Source organism: Hippoglossus hippoglossus, chromosome 1, assembly GCF_009819705.1.
Source record: "Hippoglossus hippoglossus isolate fHipHip1 chromosome 1, fHipHip1.pri, whole genome shotgun sequence".
Classification (NCBI taxonomy): Eukaryota; Metazoa; Chordata; class Actinopteri; order Pleuronectiformes; family Pleuronectidae; genus Hippoglossus; species Hippoglossus hippoglossus.
This window is the reverse complement of record NC_047151.1, coordinates 15,130,462-15,149,742: the sequence shown is the minus strand read 5'-3', so window position 1 is coordinate 15,149,742 and position 19,281 is coordinate 15,130,462. Positions and strand designations below refer to the sequence as shown.

The following is a 19,281-nucleotide window of genomic DNA, read 5'->3' as shown; positions in this document are numbered from 1 at the left end:
TTGGCCGAGCTTTACGCTCTACTGAGTGCCATAGTTCTAAAATATAACTACTCTGAATATCCCTCAGTGTTTCCTTCATGTGTAAGGTACAAAAGTCATTTAAGTCCTATTCTTCAGACTCTCTCTTTAAATTTAAGGTCTTGACCTTTTTATGTTATGATCTGGCTCTTAAAATTGTGCTGATCTAAATACATTTTATTATTATTATTATTATTATTATTATAGCAAGGAAATCAATTAATTCTGATTATAGTCACTGCAATTAGTGGATTCTCTCATGTGGGTGAAATAAATCCCCATGAATCTTCTGCCATGACTAATAGAAAGCCATCTCGACAGTGTTGACCCTTGAGGGAACAGAAAGCCAAAGAGCCCAAAATAGACAAGACTACCGTGGCTTATTCTCCATGTTGCACGACTCACTTTTATTTACCCCTGCTCCGGACTCAAGAGCAGCAACGGTTCCACAAAAGAGGAACAGTTTGCAGACAACAATGAGACAAGAGCCTGTTATAGAAAATACGTCTTTGAAATAAACCTACTGTTGCAAACTGCTAACTGACTGTTAGCAACTAAAAGGCACATCAGCGCAGAGAAAGCGATCTAAGCCTCTGGGAGCGGAGATGACTCAGTAGAGCTCGCATGTTCATTTGCCTGCTGCAGTCAATCTTCACCAACCCTGTGAGTCGTCACCAACCGTACAGGTCAAGACAATCCCTGAGACGTGCAGCACTTTCTGGTGTGAAAGGACCTTTAGGTCATCCAACAGAATTAGTCGACAGTTAAAGGCTGTAGATGTGGAGCACGGGAGGGTAAAAGACACTAAATCCACTGCTTTGGAATAAAGAATCTGTACCATAGTTTCAATCCTAGCTATAGTGTGTCAGACAATTTATATAATGTTAGTTTTGGTGTTTTTGAATACATTTTTTGTGTGGACAACATACAGACAATGTAATGACAAACAGAAAATGGTCAGCTGCTAACTCATATTTTGAAATAATAATATAAAGGTTGGCGAGACAGACAATATGAGATAACTAGTATAACTAATCATGTGCGACATCTGCACTAAAAAAAAAATTATTTCATTGTATTTCATCCAGTTTTTTGTGTATTGTTTAGACATTTAGCTATAATCTTTCTCACATGTATGAATGTGCCTGTTATTTCTCTATGAGTTGCTGACATTGTTAATAATTAAAAACTGTCCCTAATAAGTTAATAAAATCATAAATCATTCACATTAACAGAGATGAAACTGTTAGAATTTTGGTTTTATCAGGTATTAAAGTTGCTGCTTATTAACTTATAAACTTATTAAAATATAAAATGTCAATATTAGTTTTTCTTTTGCAGGTGTGGAAGAGTAAAATTAAGAAGTAAGAATACAAATAGGAATAAAAATAGAAGTACTATATACAATAAAGTAGAAATAAAACTACACATATATACAGTAAGGCTGTTTTTTCAAAAATGTGCAATTTGATATGAGGGGATATGAACATCCTGATGCAGGGATTTTGTTTTAGATTTTTTCTCTTTGTGTGCCTGAAAAGCGATAATTAAACCGTTGAACAAACAAACACAGCTACAGTTGCCCACTTTATTCTTCATCCTCTTTCCTGGTGTCTCAACCTCTGTTTTTTTCACTTTTATCTACTCATTCATCTTTTCAAAAACGTACTCCATCCCTCCCTCCCTCCATTACAGGGACATTTTCCCTCTCTCTCTCTTCTAGCTCTGTTTTTGTCAGACTCAGAAATAACAATTTCTTCTCCCCCCCCCCCCGTAAGTGCTTTTACAGTATGTCGAGAGAAATATATAAGCAGTGGTTGCCATGCCAACAGTATCCACCGCATTCATCCCCCCCATTTGGTGCATGCGTGTGTGTGACTGACAGTGAATATGCATAACAGAGGAAGAATTGAGGTTTGAGGACAAACACGCAGAGTGAACGAGGGGAAAATGAAAATATATGGAGTCTAATACAAAAGGCCTCTTATTACTCTTACTCTTTATCTACCATTACCCTCCTGTCACTCTCAGTCACTGCCCTTCGTCTCTGTGTCAGCTGTAAAATGTGGTAATTATATGTTGAGCAAAATCCTCATCCTCCTTTCACACCCACACGAGTTGTTATTTCATAACCTTCAACCCCCGCCCCTTGTTCATTCTCTTCTCCTTCTCCTCTCCATCTTTCCCTCTCCCCTTTCCATTCATCTCAACTACTCGCACACTCTTTGTCCACTGTTGATTTCCATATGCAGCAGCATTTTAGAGGAGAGGAGAGAAGGCCCTGTAGGAATCATGAGTGTGTCTGAGCCTGCCTGAAGACCAGCGGAGGATGTCGCCTTGCTGTGGAGACATTAACACTCTCCCCTTGGAATTTTGGCTTTTATTTGATTCTTCATCAATTCAAGTTGAGAGAAACGTTCTGTACAGGAACAAGTAACACTCAACTGTTGTTATCCCACTTTGATCATTGCAATTTATCAAATATATACTGATAATGACTTTAGGAAATAATTTAAGAAACACATCTTCATATTACACATGAATGATGTTTAATGATAATAATTTCAAGCTATCCCTGTGAAATGATATGATACAGATCTGTGCAGCTGGGTTTCTGACTAAACTTTCTAACCTGTATTAGTTAGAATAACACAGGATACATGATGATATGATTTCCTCTGTAACACACTATGGCTGCTTGACAAAGTAAAACTGTTATATCTGGGTTATAATATACAAACCAAGGACTTTGGAATTTGTGAAAAATCATTTAGAATATTCTTGTTGGAAGGTTATTTGGATTTCTACAGATTACAACATTTCATCTTCAATAAACATTATAACAAGCAGTGAGGGAAAATAGATGCTAGCACCGGAGCATACTGTGCACTTTGCTTTTTCTTATTCTACAACAATATTAACCTGCACCAACAAGGTTGTGTTTTCACTTATGTTTGTCTGTTTCGTTTTCAGCAGCATTACACAAAAAACACTGAACTGCAGCTCTGGGTAAATGGGCAGATCCAGGATTTTTGTTCAACATGTGAGATGGTTATTATTTAACATTTTTGTCAATTTAACATGAAACAAAGTGGATCTAGATACATAAACTTACATATCCACATATTTATGGTTGTATGACCATGGAGGTATTGAGTGTCAAACACAAGTATCTTTTTACCCATTCTGAAATTAATTTAAATGTGTTTTAGCTGTGTCAAAAATGAAGACTTGAACAAACATCAGTGTGATAAGAACTACTTAAAATGACTTTGACAAAAATCGATTTGACGTGTACTTTAACTTTTTTGTTCGGTCCATTTCCCATATACTAACATGGAGGAGGCAGGATTTATGACCTATACTGCAGCAAACCACCGATTGAGATGCTTTGGCTTCAGTTTTGGGGAGCAGTCATGTCGTCCATCTTTACATACAGTCATGGATAAAACGGAAATCCTGACTCTAATCTCCAGTCTTACAAAGATTTCACATCACATGGAGGTTTTAAAGCAAACTCCATCATCTGATCAGGACCAGGAGATGTAGCTGAATCCTCTGGGAAAAAGCTACTGAAGTTGTAACAATTAAAATTGACCAAATGCGCCTTCAAATCCACATGCCCATTACCAATGTCATTACTCACAGCAGGGACCCTCAACAGTACAACCCATTTCCTCCAAAAACAAGGCTGCATCAATAAAAACGCTATTAAAAACCTCAGAGTGCTATAGATTCCATCCCTCCTCTGTGAGGGACTTAAACACTGCTAAGCCTATAAACCCAACATTATTTAAGGATACATTTCAAAGCTATTGTTCCGTTTATGGATCGTAAATTCTCGTCGCGCAGCCCAGCTTGTGCCAAATCTCTTGAATCCCGATCACATAGAGATGTCTTTTTTTTTTACTTGCTATGTTCTCTTTTGTTTCACACTGTGAGTCCTCAGCTCGCTCCCAGGAGCTTCAGTACGATGTCAGCCTCACAGGAGGAGGTCAATTAACACCAAAATCAATCAGCAGATTGGCCGGGTTAGAGTGAGAAGCAGTGTGCGGCTCTGAGTGGTGAGAGGTTGATGCAACTCATTCAAAAAATGAAACTGTTCTCTCCATTTTCTTCTCATACTAATACAATGGCTGTGTCCGAAATCACTCACTAAACACTATATAGTCTACTTAATACCGATTTAAAAAGAATTTGTTTTAGCATACATCCCTAATATTTCTGATTGCATAATACGTTTTTTTTATCAGCGGTACAAGATACATCTGTGAGTTGTGGTGGTAAAATATGTTTAAAAAAAGCAGAGCAGCGTAGGACAGCACAAATTGTGGTGAACTAGTTTATTTCTACATTTAAACACTCACACCATTCAACGTACTTTTTACCTAAAAGTATTGATACTAAGTGTAAAACAAACATTTTGAATTTATTATGGGATTCTTCATCCTTCAACAATGACATAGTTACCAGCGCAGAGAAAACGTGCAGTAGTGTCTGAAAGTTTTTGCTTTTTTCCCAATTAGCTCACAATATAGTCCTCTACATAAAGTTCCCACATGGTGAATGGGGGAGAGTGCCTGAGTGGGTAATTTGAGTCACAGCAAATCAAATACAAATAGATGATCTTAAATTGTTACACAACCGTTTTCTCTCAATAATTACATTGAAAGGTCTTGATTTAAACTGTGAATCGTCTTACAGTTTAATTATTTTGCCTTTGTTGCAGAACTTATTTACACTGTAAGAAACCTGCTCTTATTGCCTGTGGAGAGTTCCCAGTGTTTTGAAATACAATTCAACAAGTAATGTTTTGCAGTGAGGTCAAATTCTCAGCGCATAGTTCTCAATTAAATGCATTACTCCCCCCCCCAACAAAAGAGAGATTAGAAGATTTCCTACCTTGGCTGCCATGACCATGGAGGAGCCCCCTCTGATGCCCAGGATCGGGATATGTGTCTGGGCAGAGATGAAGTCCAGGATCTGAGCGATGGCCTCCTGATCCGTGTCATCACCAAACACTACGCCCTGCAGAGAGTTCCTCGTCATTTGCACGCAGATCCGATTGATGATGCTCTTGGGGTCGGTCTCGTTCATGGTGACCACCTCGACTTTGGGAGGGTAGGGGATGTGGAGGAAGTCCTCTTTCTCAAGTCCGGCCCCCAGGGCGACTTCACTAGAGTTGCCCACCAGGATGACAGCAATACTGAGCGAATTGATCAGTTTGGGATTGATCGGGGGGAGAGCTGGGGAGCCGGGTGAGTACTGAGGTGGGATGATGACGCCCCTCTGGGTGCTGCCTCCCCTCTGGCCACCTTGTCCCCCTTGGGCACCTCCAGGCCCCGTACCCTGACCTCCACCCCTGCGAGACTCGCAGACGGGCAGGAGGAGCACGGAGAAGAGGAGTAGAGAGAAGGACAAGGAGAGGAAGGGAAGGGTCAGTCGAGGCTGGGGATAAGGATAATGGTCTTGAGGAGCAGGAGGCGGCGGAGGAGAAGGAGGATGATGGTCGGGGGAGGAGGGAGGGGAGACAAAGCTCTTGTCCTGAAGACGGGAGGGAGAAGGGTGGAGGCTGACAAGCATTGTGAAGGAGTGTAAATGCCGTCCCTGAAGAGAAGAGAGACAAGAGAAGAATTATTCAACAAACTTAGTTTGTTTCTACATTTGTGTTTTCTTAAAAAAAGGGTTAGGGTTAAATAGCTGTTAAATATCAGGTCTCAATTACATTTCTTTGTCATAAAAGTTTGATAATAACATCTTAGGAATCATTGCCTTTTACCTTGTCAGATATTTTAGAATTTATTTAATTGTCACATTTTCTATTTGGGGGGGGAAGGGATCAGTATTTGAGATACCATGATCCAGCTCCATGTATGTGAGATATAGAGCTGTTATTTACACCTCTTTACAGCAAGTTAAGCATCCATACAGTTCATCTAAATAGTGAAGAGACTGGAGAATCTCATTCTATACAAAAACTAGAAAAGAAAGAAATCTAACTTCTAACTATCATGTTGTACTTTTGGGGAAAGTGTTGAAAAAAATGTTGCCTAATCTTAAAAACTAATCTAAGTTAAATCAATGTTTTCAGAGTTTGCTCTATTGCTCCAATACACACCGTTGAACCAAGATATTAGGACCACACACATAATGTTAATTATCTTGAAACAAGTGAAGGTCTGGGATACGCTAGAAGCTAAGTGAACAGTCGGTTCTTGTCGTCAGCGTGTTGGAAACAGGAGAAACAGGCAGATGTAAAAACCTGATCTCATTAGATGCTCTCCATATGTAGAGCACCTCTGACAAACCAAAACATATTCTAACAATGATATCGCCGCTAGCTCAATGCTAATAAACTAATGGATTTTTTTAAACGCTCCAGTATTGGCCAGGATCTTACCCCTTGATTACAGACCAAGTGACCCACATGTGCATCAAACCACACACTGAGAACGAGAGAGAGGCCTGAGCATCAAGTGACAACGCCACCTCCATTATGCTGTGCTGTGACTCCCTCCGAGGAAGCCTGTGGCACACATAAAACAGGGAGCACGTATGTATGTGTGTGTGTGTGTGTGTGTGTGTGTGTGTGTGTGTGTGTGTGTGTGTGTGTGTGTGTGTGTTTTGACGGAGTCAGTCAGGACAACACTGAGTCCATTTTGACAGATTGACAGCCTCACAGCTTCATGGACAAGCTGCTAGGGTAAGTGACCATTAGACACTGAGAATAGGCTTAACTGACTCTCTCTCTCTCTCTCAACCTCTCACCCCCCCCCCCCTTCTCTCTCTCTCTCACTCTCACACAACCTCCACTGCTTTTCTCCCCTTTACCCTCCCAACCTGTTCTCTTTCAGTCGCTCCCTCCAACCCACCGATATCCCCTCGTTGCTCTTTGAAGTCAACTGCAGACCTATTATTTACTATTATTGCTGTAATTTACAGCTCCTCTATTAGCCATACGAAAAGCAGTGGAGGGGAGTGTAAAGGAGAAATGATGGAGGAGAAGGAAAGTGAGAGAGAGAGAGAGGGGGGGGGGGGGGCGGAGGGAAAGATGTAAGCAAGAGAAAGGTGACAGGCACGGAGAAACACAATTAGTCATAGCCTGATGTGAAAATTGTGGTTTCGAACTGTGTGTGTGTGTGTGTGTGTGTGTGTGTGTGTGTGTGTGTGTGTGTGTGTGTGTGTGTGTGCGTGTGTGTGTGTGTGCGTGTGTGTGTGTGCGTGTGTGCCTGTGCGTGAGTGTGTATTTGGGGTACACATTTGGGCATATTTTCTGCACAGATAAAGACAAGGAATCTTAATGAGTGTATGTTCATGCTCATATTCCAAATTAAGCACAGAGGAGCACTTTGGGAAAGGGATAAATGAAGGGCAGGGTGAAAGGCTCGTTCCTCCTCCTCGCTCACACAACACCTTTACTAATCTTTTATTTATCAAGCACCCTGCGTGTTGTGGAGCCGATACAGTCAGCACCAAAGACAAAAGTCCAAAGAAAACCAAAGGAGAAAGAGAGAAGTGAGGAGAACGGAAATCTGACAGCGGTGAAAAACATCGAAAGAAAAGCAACGAGTCATCTGTGAAAGAGGGCGAGCGAAGAAAGAAGAGAGTGATCAGTGTGGAAAATCAGAAGAGGAGGAAATGTGATCTTCACATAAAAAACTATTTGTCTAAAAGGTCTAATTATTAACGGAGGTTTGTCAGGCTTAATTGCAGGTGCACATGCTAATTGTAAACGAGGATGCCACAGCAGAGAGAGAGACACACACACACACACACACACACACACACACACACACACACACACACACACACACACACACACACACACACACACACACACACACACACACACACACACACACACACACACACACACACACAGGGAGAGAGAGGAGGAGGAAGCGAGTGGGAGGAAGGCAGCAGAGAGAAGAAGAGAAGAGGAGAGAGAAGAGTGGGGTGAGGGAGAGAATAAATAGAGACATACACAAAAGAGATGGAGGTGGAAGAAGGAACAGCAATAAGAAAACCCAGAGGAGGGAGGGGAGGGAGAGAAAGTGAGGGAGGTGTGGATGGGCGACACAGCTGAAGAAAGATGAAAAGAAGACACGATTAGCACAAGATGATAAAATAAGAGCACAGGGTGGATTGGAGGTGAAAGAAATCCAAAGAAAAAAGAAGGAAGAAAATAAAATGGCCTCAGTCGGCAGATGGAGGGTGTGATGAATCTGCGGGGAGAGGGGGAACTGGAGGGAGACTATTAGAGAAAATATCTTTAAAAAGTAAGTGTGAATAAGTGTGACAGTAAGCGAGGGTGCGGAGAGAAACAGTGACCCATTCGAACGTGTGGTTCTATATAACAGCAGTGCTCGGTTTCCATAGTAACAATTCAAATATGCCTCCACATAACACCCTGATGGACAGAAAGATACACACAACTCACACCGAGTCATGCGGCACACTACATGCAGCGTGTGCCCTCTACTAATAATAATCAATTTACTTTAATCTGAGCCGGCACACATTGCTGGGCTCACCGTCAAAAATAAAACGCTTGTAACATAAAATAAATAGCACGGTGCCTTCGCACAAACGTGCACACCCACATACACACACGGGGAGGTGAGTTAATGCACTCCTGCAGATAGAGCTGATCCAGTGCTCCGCCTTTTAGCATACCTCACATTAAAAATAAATATCCAAAAATGTGCTACAGGCGAATAAACAGAAAATAACACGATGGAAGGAGCATCCACCCGAGCAGGAGCTGCTATCTCATTCGTAATCAGGCCGTTTACAAGATCTCCCCCCCATCACTAACAGTCCCCAATTAATAACATTTAAATGGAGGGTGTCAAGAGTGGATCGTTTACTCGCAACATAATAGAACAAAAGTAAACCATCCAACAATGCGTCAATGAGACCAAGTTGACACATGTATTTATGTGCACTTCTGTACCCATTACAGCACTCACATAGCTATTACAACAACATATACAGCACAGGGGAAAACGGATAAGTGGCGATGAACGGCTACACAAACACACCCACATGTGTGCATTGTTTGTATCCAGCACTTTGCTGCAGATGCGACTATAACCTTCTCCCCCGGTGCTCAGAAACACGACACACATGCATGAACACAGAGCCAGCCATGCAAATGGTTTGACCGTGAGCACTTGAGGTCAAGCGCTGTTTGGGTCCCAGCGCACAGACGTATGAGTCCTTGTGATCTGCGGGTGACGGCCTCTGTTTTTCCAACATAAAAAGACATATATGTCGTCCTACAGGCACAAAACTAAACACACACACACACAGCCATGCTCATATACTCATAGCAGACTCTGGACAAATGGTAGGGCGGTCCCGCTTGAATTCCCACCTGAATTCAAAATAAACAGTAGGACAAACAGAGGCAAACTACTGATCCAGTACAGGGCGCTCACTATCAGCTTGACCTATTGCATGCCCTCTTGCCCCATCTGTAAAGTAAGCCAGTAATGTTACGTTGTTTTGCTATGAAAATGGAGGGCGCTAGCAGACAAAGCCGTCCTGAACAGACACTCACGACAGCAAAGCATCTGAGAAGTGTCATGTGGACGTATTTTGAGTTCTAGGTTCTAGGTCAGGCTGTTTGGTTTGTTACAGTGGAATCACCTGAAAGTTTTCCACCCAAGTGAGGCAGTGGAGGAGGCAACGCAGACAAGCGGAGCGACGTCAAGTGTTCATCTTCATCTGACGTGTGCGGGGGGGGGGGGGCATCTGAATATATACAAATTAATTGCTTGTCATGTCCAATGCAGTCAAACAAGATTTTTAGAATAAGTGACAGGCCTTGTAAATGGTAAATGCTTCTGGGCGGCTGTGGCTCAAGAGATAGAGCGGGTCGTCCACTAACTAGAAGAACAGTGGTTCGATCCCTGGCTCCTCAATTCAATGTGCTGAAGTGTCCTTAGGCAAGACACTGAACCCAAATTGCCCCTGACGGCTGTAGTGTGATGTGTGATAGAGAAAGTGCTGCACATAGATCCACAGTATGAATGTGTGTGAATGGGTGGATGACAAAACACTGTAAAGTGCTTTGAGTGGTCATCAAGACCAGATATAAATACAGACCATTTACCATATCCAGTCTTATCAACAACAACATCCTAAAAAGGCCGAGACATCAGTCATTTGTCTCTGAACATTTAACAAGAGCGTTGACCACCAATAGAATTACCAACGCTGTCTGACACACACACTCACACACACAAACGCCGACTTCCAATCTGCCAGTGAAGATTCCACAGGATCAACCGAGCAAGGGAGTGTGTGTGCCTCGACTGGACTTTGAAACGGTCACGTGTTTTTGCTGAACATTGCGGTGGATTACAGACCAGGCTTCCAGCAGCAGCCTGAGAGACATTAAAACTGAATCTTTTCCACGGCTATTTAAAACACACGTAGGCCATCATTATCACAGTCTACTATATCCCCGGGGACTTGAGGTGGTGGGCTGCGCTGCTCTGCATCTGATCGGCAGTGCGGACAACGTAAGCTGACAGGCATACCTGTAAAAGAGCCTTTTCACATTCAGTGGGTGGTCAGTTACAGGTGAGCGTGGCACTGTTGTGATCTGCATGCATCAGACGTGATTTATAAATAGCAACAAATCACACTTAACACTCTGCATTAATGGATAATAAAAGGCATTTCAATCCACTGTTGCATCAGAATGAAAAGGACGATGAGGAGAAAAGTCTTTTGTATTTAATTTAAAGGCCTGGATCTCCCCCCTGAGAGAGGCAACAGCAGGTGGTCATGTTTGACATTTGTTTTTACTGTCACAACTACAATATATCATCAATAATTTACCAACTGACTGTATTTTGTTAACTAGAGACAGGTGGGACTGTTTTTTCCTAGATCAATCATGTTCGCAGTGACAAATGTTCTGTTCTTCGTTAAAAAGAATGAACAACTGCCAAAACAAGGGCTTTATCGTTGATCTTAAAGAGTGATTTATAATAACTCCAGGACAAGATTGTGTGGAGTCTTTGAAATCAACATCTATTGAACAGTCTACAGAGTAAAAACAACGTTGCTGATATTTAAATCGAGTTGCAGGGCAAGCTTTGACTACAATAAAAGGGAGCAGAGAAAAAGAAAATTGACTTTAATCCAAACAGGTTTTTTAGATCTTCCTTTCTCTGAGCACATCATACTGTGCATTTAATGCTGCTCTGATCAACATTTTAATTTGACAATGGATCAGATGACTGTAATGTGTTGGTTAAACTCACAAATCTACAGAGAACTAGATTGGCACTCAGTAGAGCACATACCTTTGCCAGGGTCCAACAGTCCCCTTATGAAACAACATTTAAATTCATTAGATCCAGATATTATTTGAATCTGCACCAAATTGCACACACTATAAACGTTCCTGGTTGTTTTCAAATAAAAAAATTGCCAAAAAATGCCAATCTTACAATGTTAAAGAAAGTGATAAATAAAATTCCTTTACCCGGATCATTTCCCATCCAAGTTTCGTAGGTATCTGTTCTGTTGTTTTTGTCTAATCTTGCTTTCAAACCAGCAAAACAAATGGACAGGGGTGAAAACATAACCTCCTTGGCTGAGGTAAATATCATTAAATTCTCTCCTGTATTTGCTCAATTGCTGATCTTGGCAGGGTTGGTTTGAGCCACGGAAGAAAATCTATTTTCTGTAGAAAGAGATAATAACAGTGCAACTAAGGAACTAAGGAACAAAATATTTCCTCCAAGGTAACGAGAAACACAACTCCACATTAATGCTAATGTCAATCTGTTTGCTAACATGCTCAACACGTAAACTTTTTAAAGGTGAAAATATGTTGATGGGTTTCGAATTTGCCAAACTGGCCAAAAAGAATCATTCAATAATTTAATAGAAGGATGATAAAAACCTTTTTCTTGTATCTGAGAGTTAAGTCCCTCATCTGTGAAACTGTATGTGCCCTTTAATGACATAATAAATCCCCTAAAAGCAGCAGTGTTTGCTCTTTCTGAATAAAGATTGGACAGCCATGTCTTTCTAATGAAATCAAGTTTTAAATAGAATGCAACATCACCAAAAGGAGGGGGTGACGTTTACCCTACTCCATCACTCAGTAATGTGTGACTGTGTTCAGTCAGGTAATCACACATCATGCAGCTATAATGACTACCCAGGGGTGATGGAAGCCAACACAACTTCTATTTACATCCTCTGTAATTATTCAATTCACTTTCTCAAAGTCAACTATGAGTGTGAGGTGAAAACATAGGAGCTGTGTTGCTGTTGTACACCAGGGCAGTTATATAACATGTCAAGCAAAATAAAAGAGATGGTATGACCTTAGAGTTTTGTAAAATAGTTTAGTTAAAGGCACTTGTGAATAAAACTATTTCTGTGGCATACTTAAGACATTAAAGGTATCAAAAGATGTATAAGTCACAAATTCCCTGAGAAGTTTTATTTAAAAAAGGGCAAAATCATTTTCCTAAACAGCTGAGCACTAAATCGGGATATTAGAAGTATTTTATACAACACCTTGTCCTATTTTTCCAAATGTTTGGCAAAAGTTACTCAAACACCAATATCAATAGAGCAGTTGCCGTGGACTATTTTCACTTGTGGATTTATAGAGTTGGTGGTGGAGTATTTGCGGTACGTCAGGACGACGGTTGTTGTGAGCAGAACGAAAATATTGCGCCTATTTTCATCATAATGAAGAAACATGTCACCCGCTGCAATAGTTTTTGAATAACAGTGGAGCTCTGTGGCTGCGTGAGTAAACAGGCTTTGACGACATAGACATTATTGGTTTTGGTCTTTTTTCTTCGTGGGCTTCGTTGGCAACGAGAGAAAAATGGAATATTAGGAGCCTTATCCTTTAAATCATGCAGATGTGTCTGGACGATGAGAGAAGTTTAATTTGGCAACATGGTGGGACAAAGAGAGGAAGATATTGTTGTAGGATGAGATAAGTGGAGGAAGCAAGAGAAAACAGTGAAGGAGATGTGATAGAGAGAATGATGGGGGCAGTAACCACCCGTGAAAGCTTGTAACGTAGTGGTGTTGGAGTCCTTAAGTTATCTTCTAATGTCATCTTCCCTATTGAATGATGTGTCACCTCACTAGTGTCTTGCAGAAGGGCCGAACTGGCAGAAAAGAAATCACTAGTTTATTGAAGAGGGTCTTGGGTGTTACATTAAGTGTACTTCAGTCTGGTGGAGAATCCTCTCTCTGCTAATTGCACTTACAATGAGATGCACTACGGATCTGCGTCTCAGCTCTTTAAATAACACGATATAGTCTCTTTATCGGAGGGAAGTAGAATAATCGAGACGGACACCACACACACACATGACCACTTAAGTGCAACCCACACACACACATAGCCAACACAACCCACCCAGAGGCACAGGGATGAGGGAAATGCGGGGTTGAGGCAGGATCCTTCTTTCCCCCCGGGTCTTCATTAACTCATTGAAGCCATTTATTCCACTGAGGTTATTTCTCCTGCTCTGGACTTAATTTAGCACCAACGTGACATGTCCCTCTCTGCAGCTATGCAGGGGCCCTCGGAGCCTCAGAGGGTTTGGACCCCCTCTGTTTCATAGCCACAGAGTGCGTGTAGATCTACATGTCGCCGTCACAAGAATCCATGCTGGATATTGTTGGTTTGTAGCTAGTCTTTTTCCTGTTTTTTTTAAAGGCTATTATAACTCACCCTGATGCAACACCTTCATGTGAAGTAGCACAGTCTACAAAGAGCCAGTAGCAACCTCTATTCACTCACAGCCCATCATTTATTTTCTCAGGTCTCCTTCAGTGATCTTAAAAAGCTGAAACCTGACAGTTTTCTGTTCTCATCCTAACTCAATGTGGTTTCCACAAATTCACTGGTCTAACCATTTGAGCATTCATCTGCTGCAGCTCTCTTGAGGTTTTGATAGCTCGCCTGTGGCGCCTGAAACTCTTGGGAGTCCTTGTAATGACGAACCCAATATCCACTGTCTCTCCGCTAATTCCTCTTAATTACCCCGAGGCCTCGCACCAAGACCCAGGCCCAGAGTCTCCCACAGGGCATCCACACATCTCTGCCAGCACCTGCAGCTGCCCTGCCTGCGAGCAAGCCCTCTGTGAAAGGCCTAGTCATTCTGTTAAATGTATTTAAGTGGTAAGCAAATAATATACCCAGGCTGTTACTCACTGATATACTCAAAGTCTAAAGGCGGCTGCACACTAGAGGATTTTCAACTCGTAACCAATGTTATAAACGTCGGAGACCTCAGTCATAATGACAGATTAAACTGATTTTAATCGTATAATCTTCAATACGCACATATTAGATGATTTGGCCGGAACATAACACCACACACTTGCCGTTTGTAGGAAGCGATTTCACGCTGGCAATTTGGAAGAGACTTGGAATCTCACAGAAAATTACGATATCTTCTTCTTCTTTACTTGTTTATGTCGTTTGGCAAACGACTTTATTAGGTGCATCCTGGATCCGTCGCCTAATCTGGATCTGCACCGAAATTTGTCACATAGTTTTTGTGTTATGATGATAGATATCAGACAAACGCTGTTATCATGTGAACTGTATTGTTGTTCCTTCATGTTGTGCCATACACAAATAAAAGATGAATTTTTCCATTAACGCCTGTATTATCGAACAATAACTTTGAATCTTGAAACTAAGTGGAGTTAATTATATTAAAAATATGATATATATCGAATATCATCGCACACATCATCCAGATTTTTTGGACATCTACATAACAAAGTGCTGAATATTATGGATACTTAATTTATTATACATATTTAGACCTACATTGAAAATGAAGATCATATTATTATAGTACAGACTCCAGAAAAATCTGCACTGAAGATTGATGAGTGACTATTTCTGCATCACTGTGTTACAATATAACCCCCATTTATCATCACACAGAAAAGAAAACTCTGTTTAAGAATTCCCCAAATTATGAATTAGTCTTAAAAATTAAACATAACCTGCTTTTTTAGCTTCATATCTTTGGTGCTGTATTTTCAGGCTGAGGATTTTCCTGCTTAGAAAACCTGGTTTCGCACGCTCATCTCCACTGGGTGAGTCACACAAGGCACAGCACTGTAATCCACACAGCTTTTTAAAAAGGTCTGACAAGTAATGTGACTGGCTGAGAATTAAATATTAATAATTATATTGCACTTAACTCACCCATTTACTCACAGTGTGCTTTGTGTTTATTTGAGCAAAATTGGCCTGTGAGCGTGTCTATGCCCTGATTGACCTTCAGCATGTGACCCTAATGTTATGTTTGTTTCTTTATGCAATTATCTGAAGTGTGGTCATTCAAAATATTTGCCACAAACAGAAGAGAAGACTAAATTCTGCAGGTGAAGAAGAGACAAACAGTTTTATCACTTAAAATGTGACGTTTCTCTGAGAACAGAGCTGTGAGTGATGAACTACATAATACTAATCGTTCTGCAGTTGATTATAGTGAAGAAAGACCCACACATACAATATAATAACTAGATAACTAACATATTAACATTATGTATGTATGTATGTATGTATGTATGTGTGTCATATGTTTCTTATTTAACATCATAAGTCAAGCCATACACACTTTGAATATATTTGGATTTTGTCTGTTTATTATTTAGCAGGATTACGTAAAAACTAGTCAGCCGATTTTTCAACAGATAATATTTTATGGAATGTGGGGAATGACACATGGAAGAACCCATTACATTTGGTTTTGACTCCAGATCAAGGGGCTTATCCAGGAATGTCCATTCACTTCCTTTAACATTGGGAGATTTGTGACATTTTTACAGATTTCTCAGAGAATCTCGATGAAAAGAATCAGACATGTTTAGGGGACTGGTATTTATATGTGCGCAGTTTGGTGCAGATCCCACAGAAAAATCTGGATCTCGTGGATTTAAATGTGGTTTCATAAGAGGACTGTTGGGCCTTGGCAGAGGAATGCACTCTAGGGACAATCTAGTTTCAGCATTAGTAGCATATTGTGATGTAGTTTTTAGTAATCTATAATCAATTCTATAAAACCTCTCAAACTCAATCAGATTAAGTAGAGCATTCATCTCTGGACCATCATCACCAGCAGCTGGCCCTGATTCTCTGCTCTACGTCAGGGCTCTCAGATAATTTGTCGAATCCACCGACCGTCTCATTCATTACCAACATTCACAACCTTTTTCATATAAGATTGTATGAGAAGTGAGTCTTGCTCTGATTTTGGACTTTCATTTTAATATAAGTGGATCCACTGATTGTCCTTCATCTGCCACATCTAGAAAAGCTTTTAGATTTAAAAAAATAGGCCTTGTGGAAATTAGACTGATTAGTGATTGTATCAGTTTTTACGAGGTCCTTTTTTTAGAGAAGGTCTTATGAAATTCTTTATGGTTATTAAGTTCCAACTACTTCCAACCAATATTTAAGTAATAATTGTACAACACCAGGGAACTCAACTTTTTATATATCTCAAAGCTCCATTAGTAAGAATAAATCCTTATACATGGAGCCAGAAGCAGTACTACAGAAGACCAAAAGCCATTTGTAATGCTTAAAGAAATTATTATAATTATTATACAATTTTTTTTTGCCTTTTCTCTTTGTAGCTTTATTGTGTTTTCATTGTTTATACCTCCGTATGTAGACTCTGTGACCACTTCATTAGGTACACCTGAAACAATCTGATACATAACAGCTCTGCTTCATATTCAATTCTTATGATCTTGAAGTTTATAGCTGAGCTGTTGTATTGGATTGCACAAGATTACCAGGATATGGATATACAGGTGTTCCTAATAAAGTTAATAATAAATACATTTCCATCCAAATAAGGCTTATTAAACTGCTGGCTTGTGACATAGTGGAAATTATTGTCTATAAAATGTCAAAAAATTGCCAAACACCTGTTACACTTTTCTAATAGGGCCTCTTTACTTCGGTGGTTGTTTCCAACCATCCGCCCACAACCCAAACACATTCAAATTACAGTGAAACACTGATATACAAATGGAAAACAGCAGAAAACCCTCACAGCTGACACGCTGGAACTGGGTAATGATAAGTATCTAAATAGCTGCCAAATAATTCAACTGATTAATCAAACGTCTCATCTCCGCTCATCATCCAACATGAACCTGGAACAAATCATTTCAAGATTGCACAGCTCTAATCCCCTACAAATAAATCTCAGTATTATAAGCCCACACACTCTCCTCCACTTAGGTCTAAATGTGGCAGCAGAGCCCTGCAGACACACACGTCCTCTTTTCCTCTTTCCTCACCTTCCAATTTACCCCCCAAGAGGTTAAGCTCTACCTTTCGGCCCGGCCTCTGTCTCACTGATAACCTGCTGCTCTGCATCATTAAGAGAAAAAAAACGTGACAAATACAGACACCTCTTCCCCACTGAGCTTCTGTTGTTCCTTCATGTTGGGGACTGTAAACGTGGAGGGGCAATTTCCTCCTCACCTCCGCTGCTGTCTGCCAGTCTCAAGTCACAACTAATTAATTGACAAGTTGCCCCCACTGAGGGTCAAATGGAGACAGATTCATTGACACTTGGAACAGGTGCAAACCTATAACAGATAACATCTGCTATTAGTAGTGCTAAAAGGCTGAGAAAGGTGTATCAACAAGACAACATGGCAGGGGAAAAAAATCTGATTTTAACTTAATAATAGATTTTCAAGTGTTTCTTTTATAAAGGATGAAAATAGTTATTCTACGAGAACCTGACCAATAAGGATTTTTGGGGGTGATGCTAATACTGATGTTAGGGATGGATATTAGGATATAAGGCAATAAAGTTATCAGCCAATAATGATTCCTAAGATGCAGTTATCAAACCCTTATGACAAAGACATGTACTGAGGCTTGATATTTTACAGTTTAACCATAAACTTTATCATCCATCCATCCATTATCTATAGCAATTATCCTTTGATGGTCAAAGGGGTCAGGAGCCTGTGAGCATCCAGACAGACACATCCATGTTATTTAAGTGGTAACCACTGCATCACCGTGCCACCCCATATTCTTAATTTTAAATAACAGAACAAAAAGAAAACTTAAATACAACCATATATATAGATCTTGATAATAATGTCAAAAATAAACGTAAAAAGTAAACATATGCACAACTTATCAAACGTTGTGTTGATTTAACAGTGAAAGGCTCATATCAGCAATTTTTTTTTCAAACTGATCAATTGTTAAAGCTCTAATTTTACCATTTCTTTCAACATATATAGAATTTGTGTACGACAATTGCCATGAATGCATTAGCAACCAACAACATCTGAACCATAGACTGTACTCCAGCAGGGTGCTTACATAAAATGCACTGTTCATTAACAGACTGTATACAAAGATGGAGGACATAACAGCTTTCCAAGAGTGAAGCCAAAGTGTCTCGACCACCACATGGTGGCTGGCTGCAGTTTGGATCATAAACCCCGCCTCCTCCATGTTAGTAGATGGGACACGGATCAAACTGAAAATTGATAGTACACATCAAATTTTTCCTCTATTTTTGTAGCTAGTTCTTATCGCGCTGATGTTTGTTCAAGTGCTCAATTTTATAGTAAGTTTGGTTATAGTTAATTAACTGATGCTATGAAAATGATTGACAGCGGAGAATGACTCGTGACCATCCCCCCAACGCTACTGCACAGACTGCTAAATAAAGCTGTTGATGCGCAGCACATATACCTTTTACCACTTCTCATTTTATCAAAGATTTTTCTTCCTCATTTTCCTTTTAACGTTCCACTCTCCGTCTTTGAAAACATAATCATCAGCTTCTCATTCCCTTCGAGCAGAGCCATCAGGAGCCCATGATTTTCTCGGGAGCGATGATTTCGTGACACCCGTTTCATGCGAGCCTTTTGAGGACACTATCATCAAATATTATCCCATCTCGCTCAGCTATCGATCCCGCAATCAGTTCCTCTCGTCTCCGAAACCTCGACCCTTCTCTCAGCCCTCAGATTCAGTCTTTTGTTCAGCCTCCCTCTATTCCATTCACACATGAAACATCATATGGAGAAAAGAAATCCTCTCCTCCCTGTCTGTCAGTGTCGGAGCTTCAAAAGGCCTCCCTTTGTCATGACATGAAGAGTGACAGTTTCTGATGAAATTTCTGTATGTACCAGCCCGGGCGTTCTGATCATGTTAAAGGTGAACACATAGAGGGTGGG

General features: G+C 40.5%; 1 protein-coding gene across 3 annotated transcripts in view; it reads right to left on the bottom strand.

Annotated features, from left to right (window-relative positions):
- The window catches only part of grin2bb (glutamate receptor, ionotropic, N-methyl D-aspartate 2B, genome duplicate b), a 98,172-nt gene that overhangs the window by 74,424 nt on the left and 4,467 nt on the right, over window positions 1-19,281 (bottom strand). For all 3 annotated transcript variants that reach the window (XM_034597225.1, XM_034598063.1, XM_034598847.1), the window contains exon 2: window positions 4,921-5,625. In XM_034597225.1, the coding sequence (XP_034453116.1) occupies window positions 4,921-5,625 (705 nt within the window). The remainder of the gene's footprint in view (window positions 1-4,920; window positions 5,626-19,281) is intronic.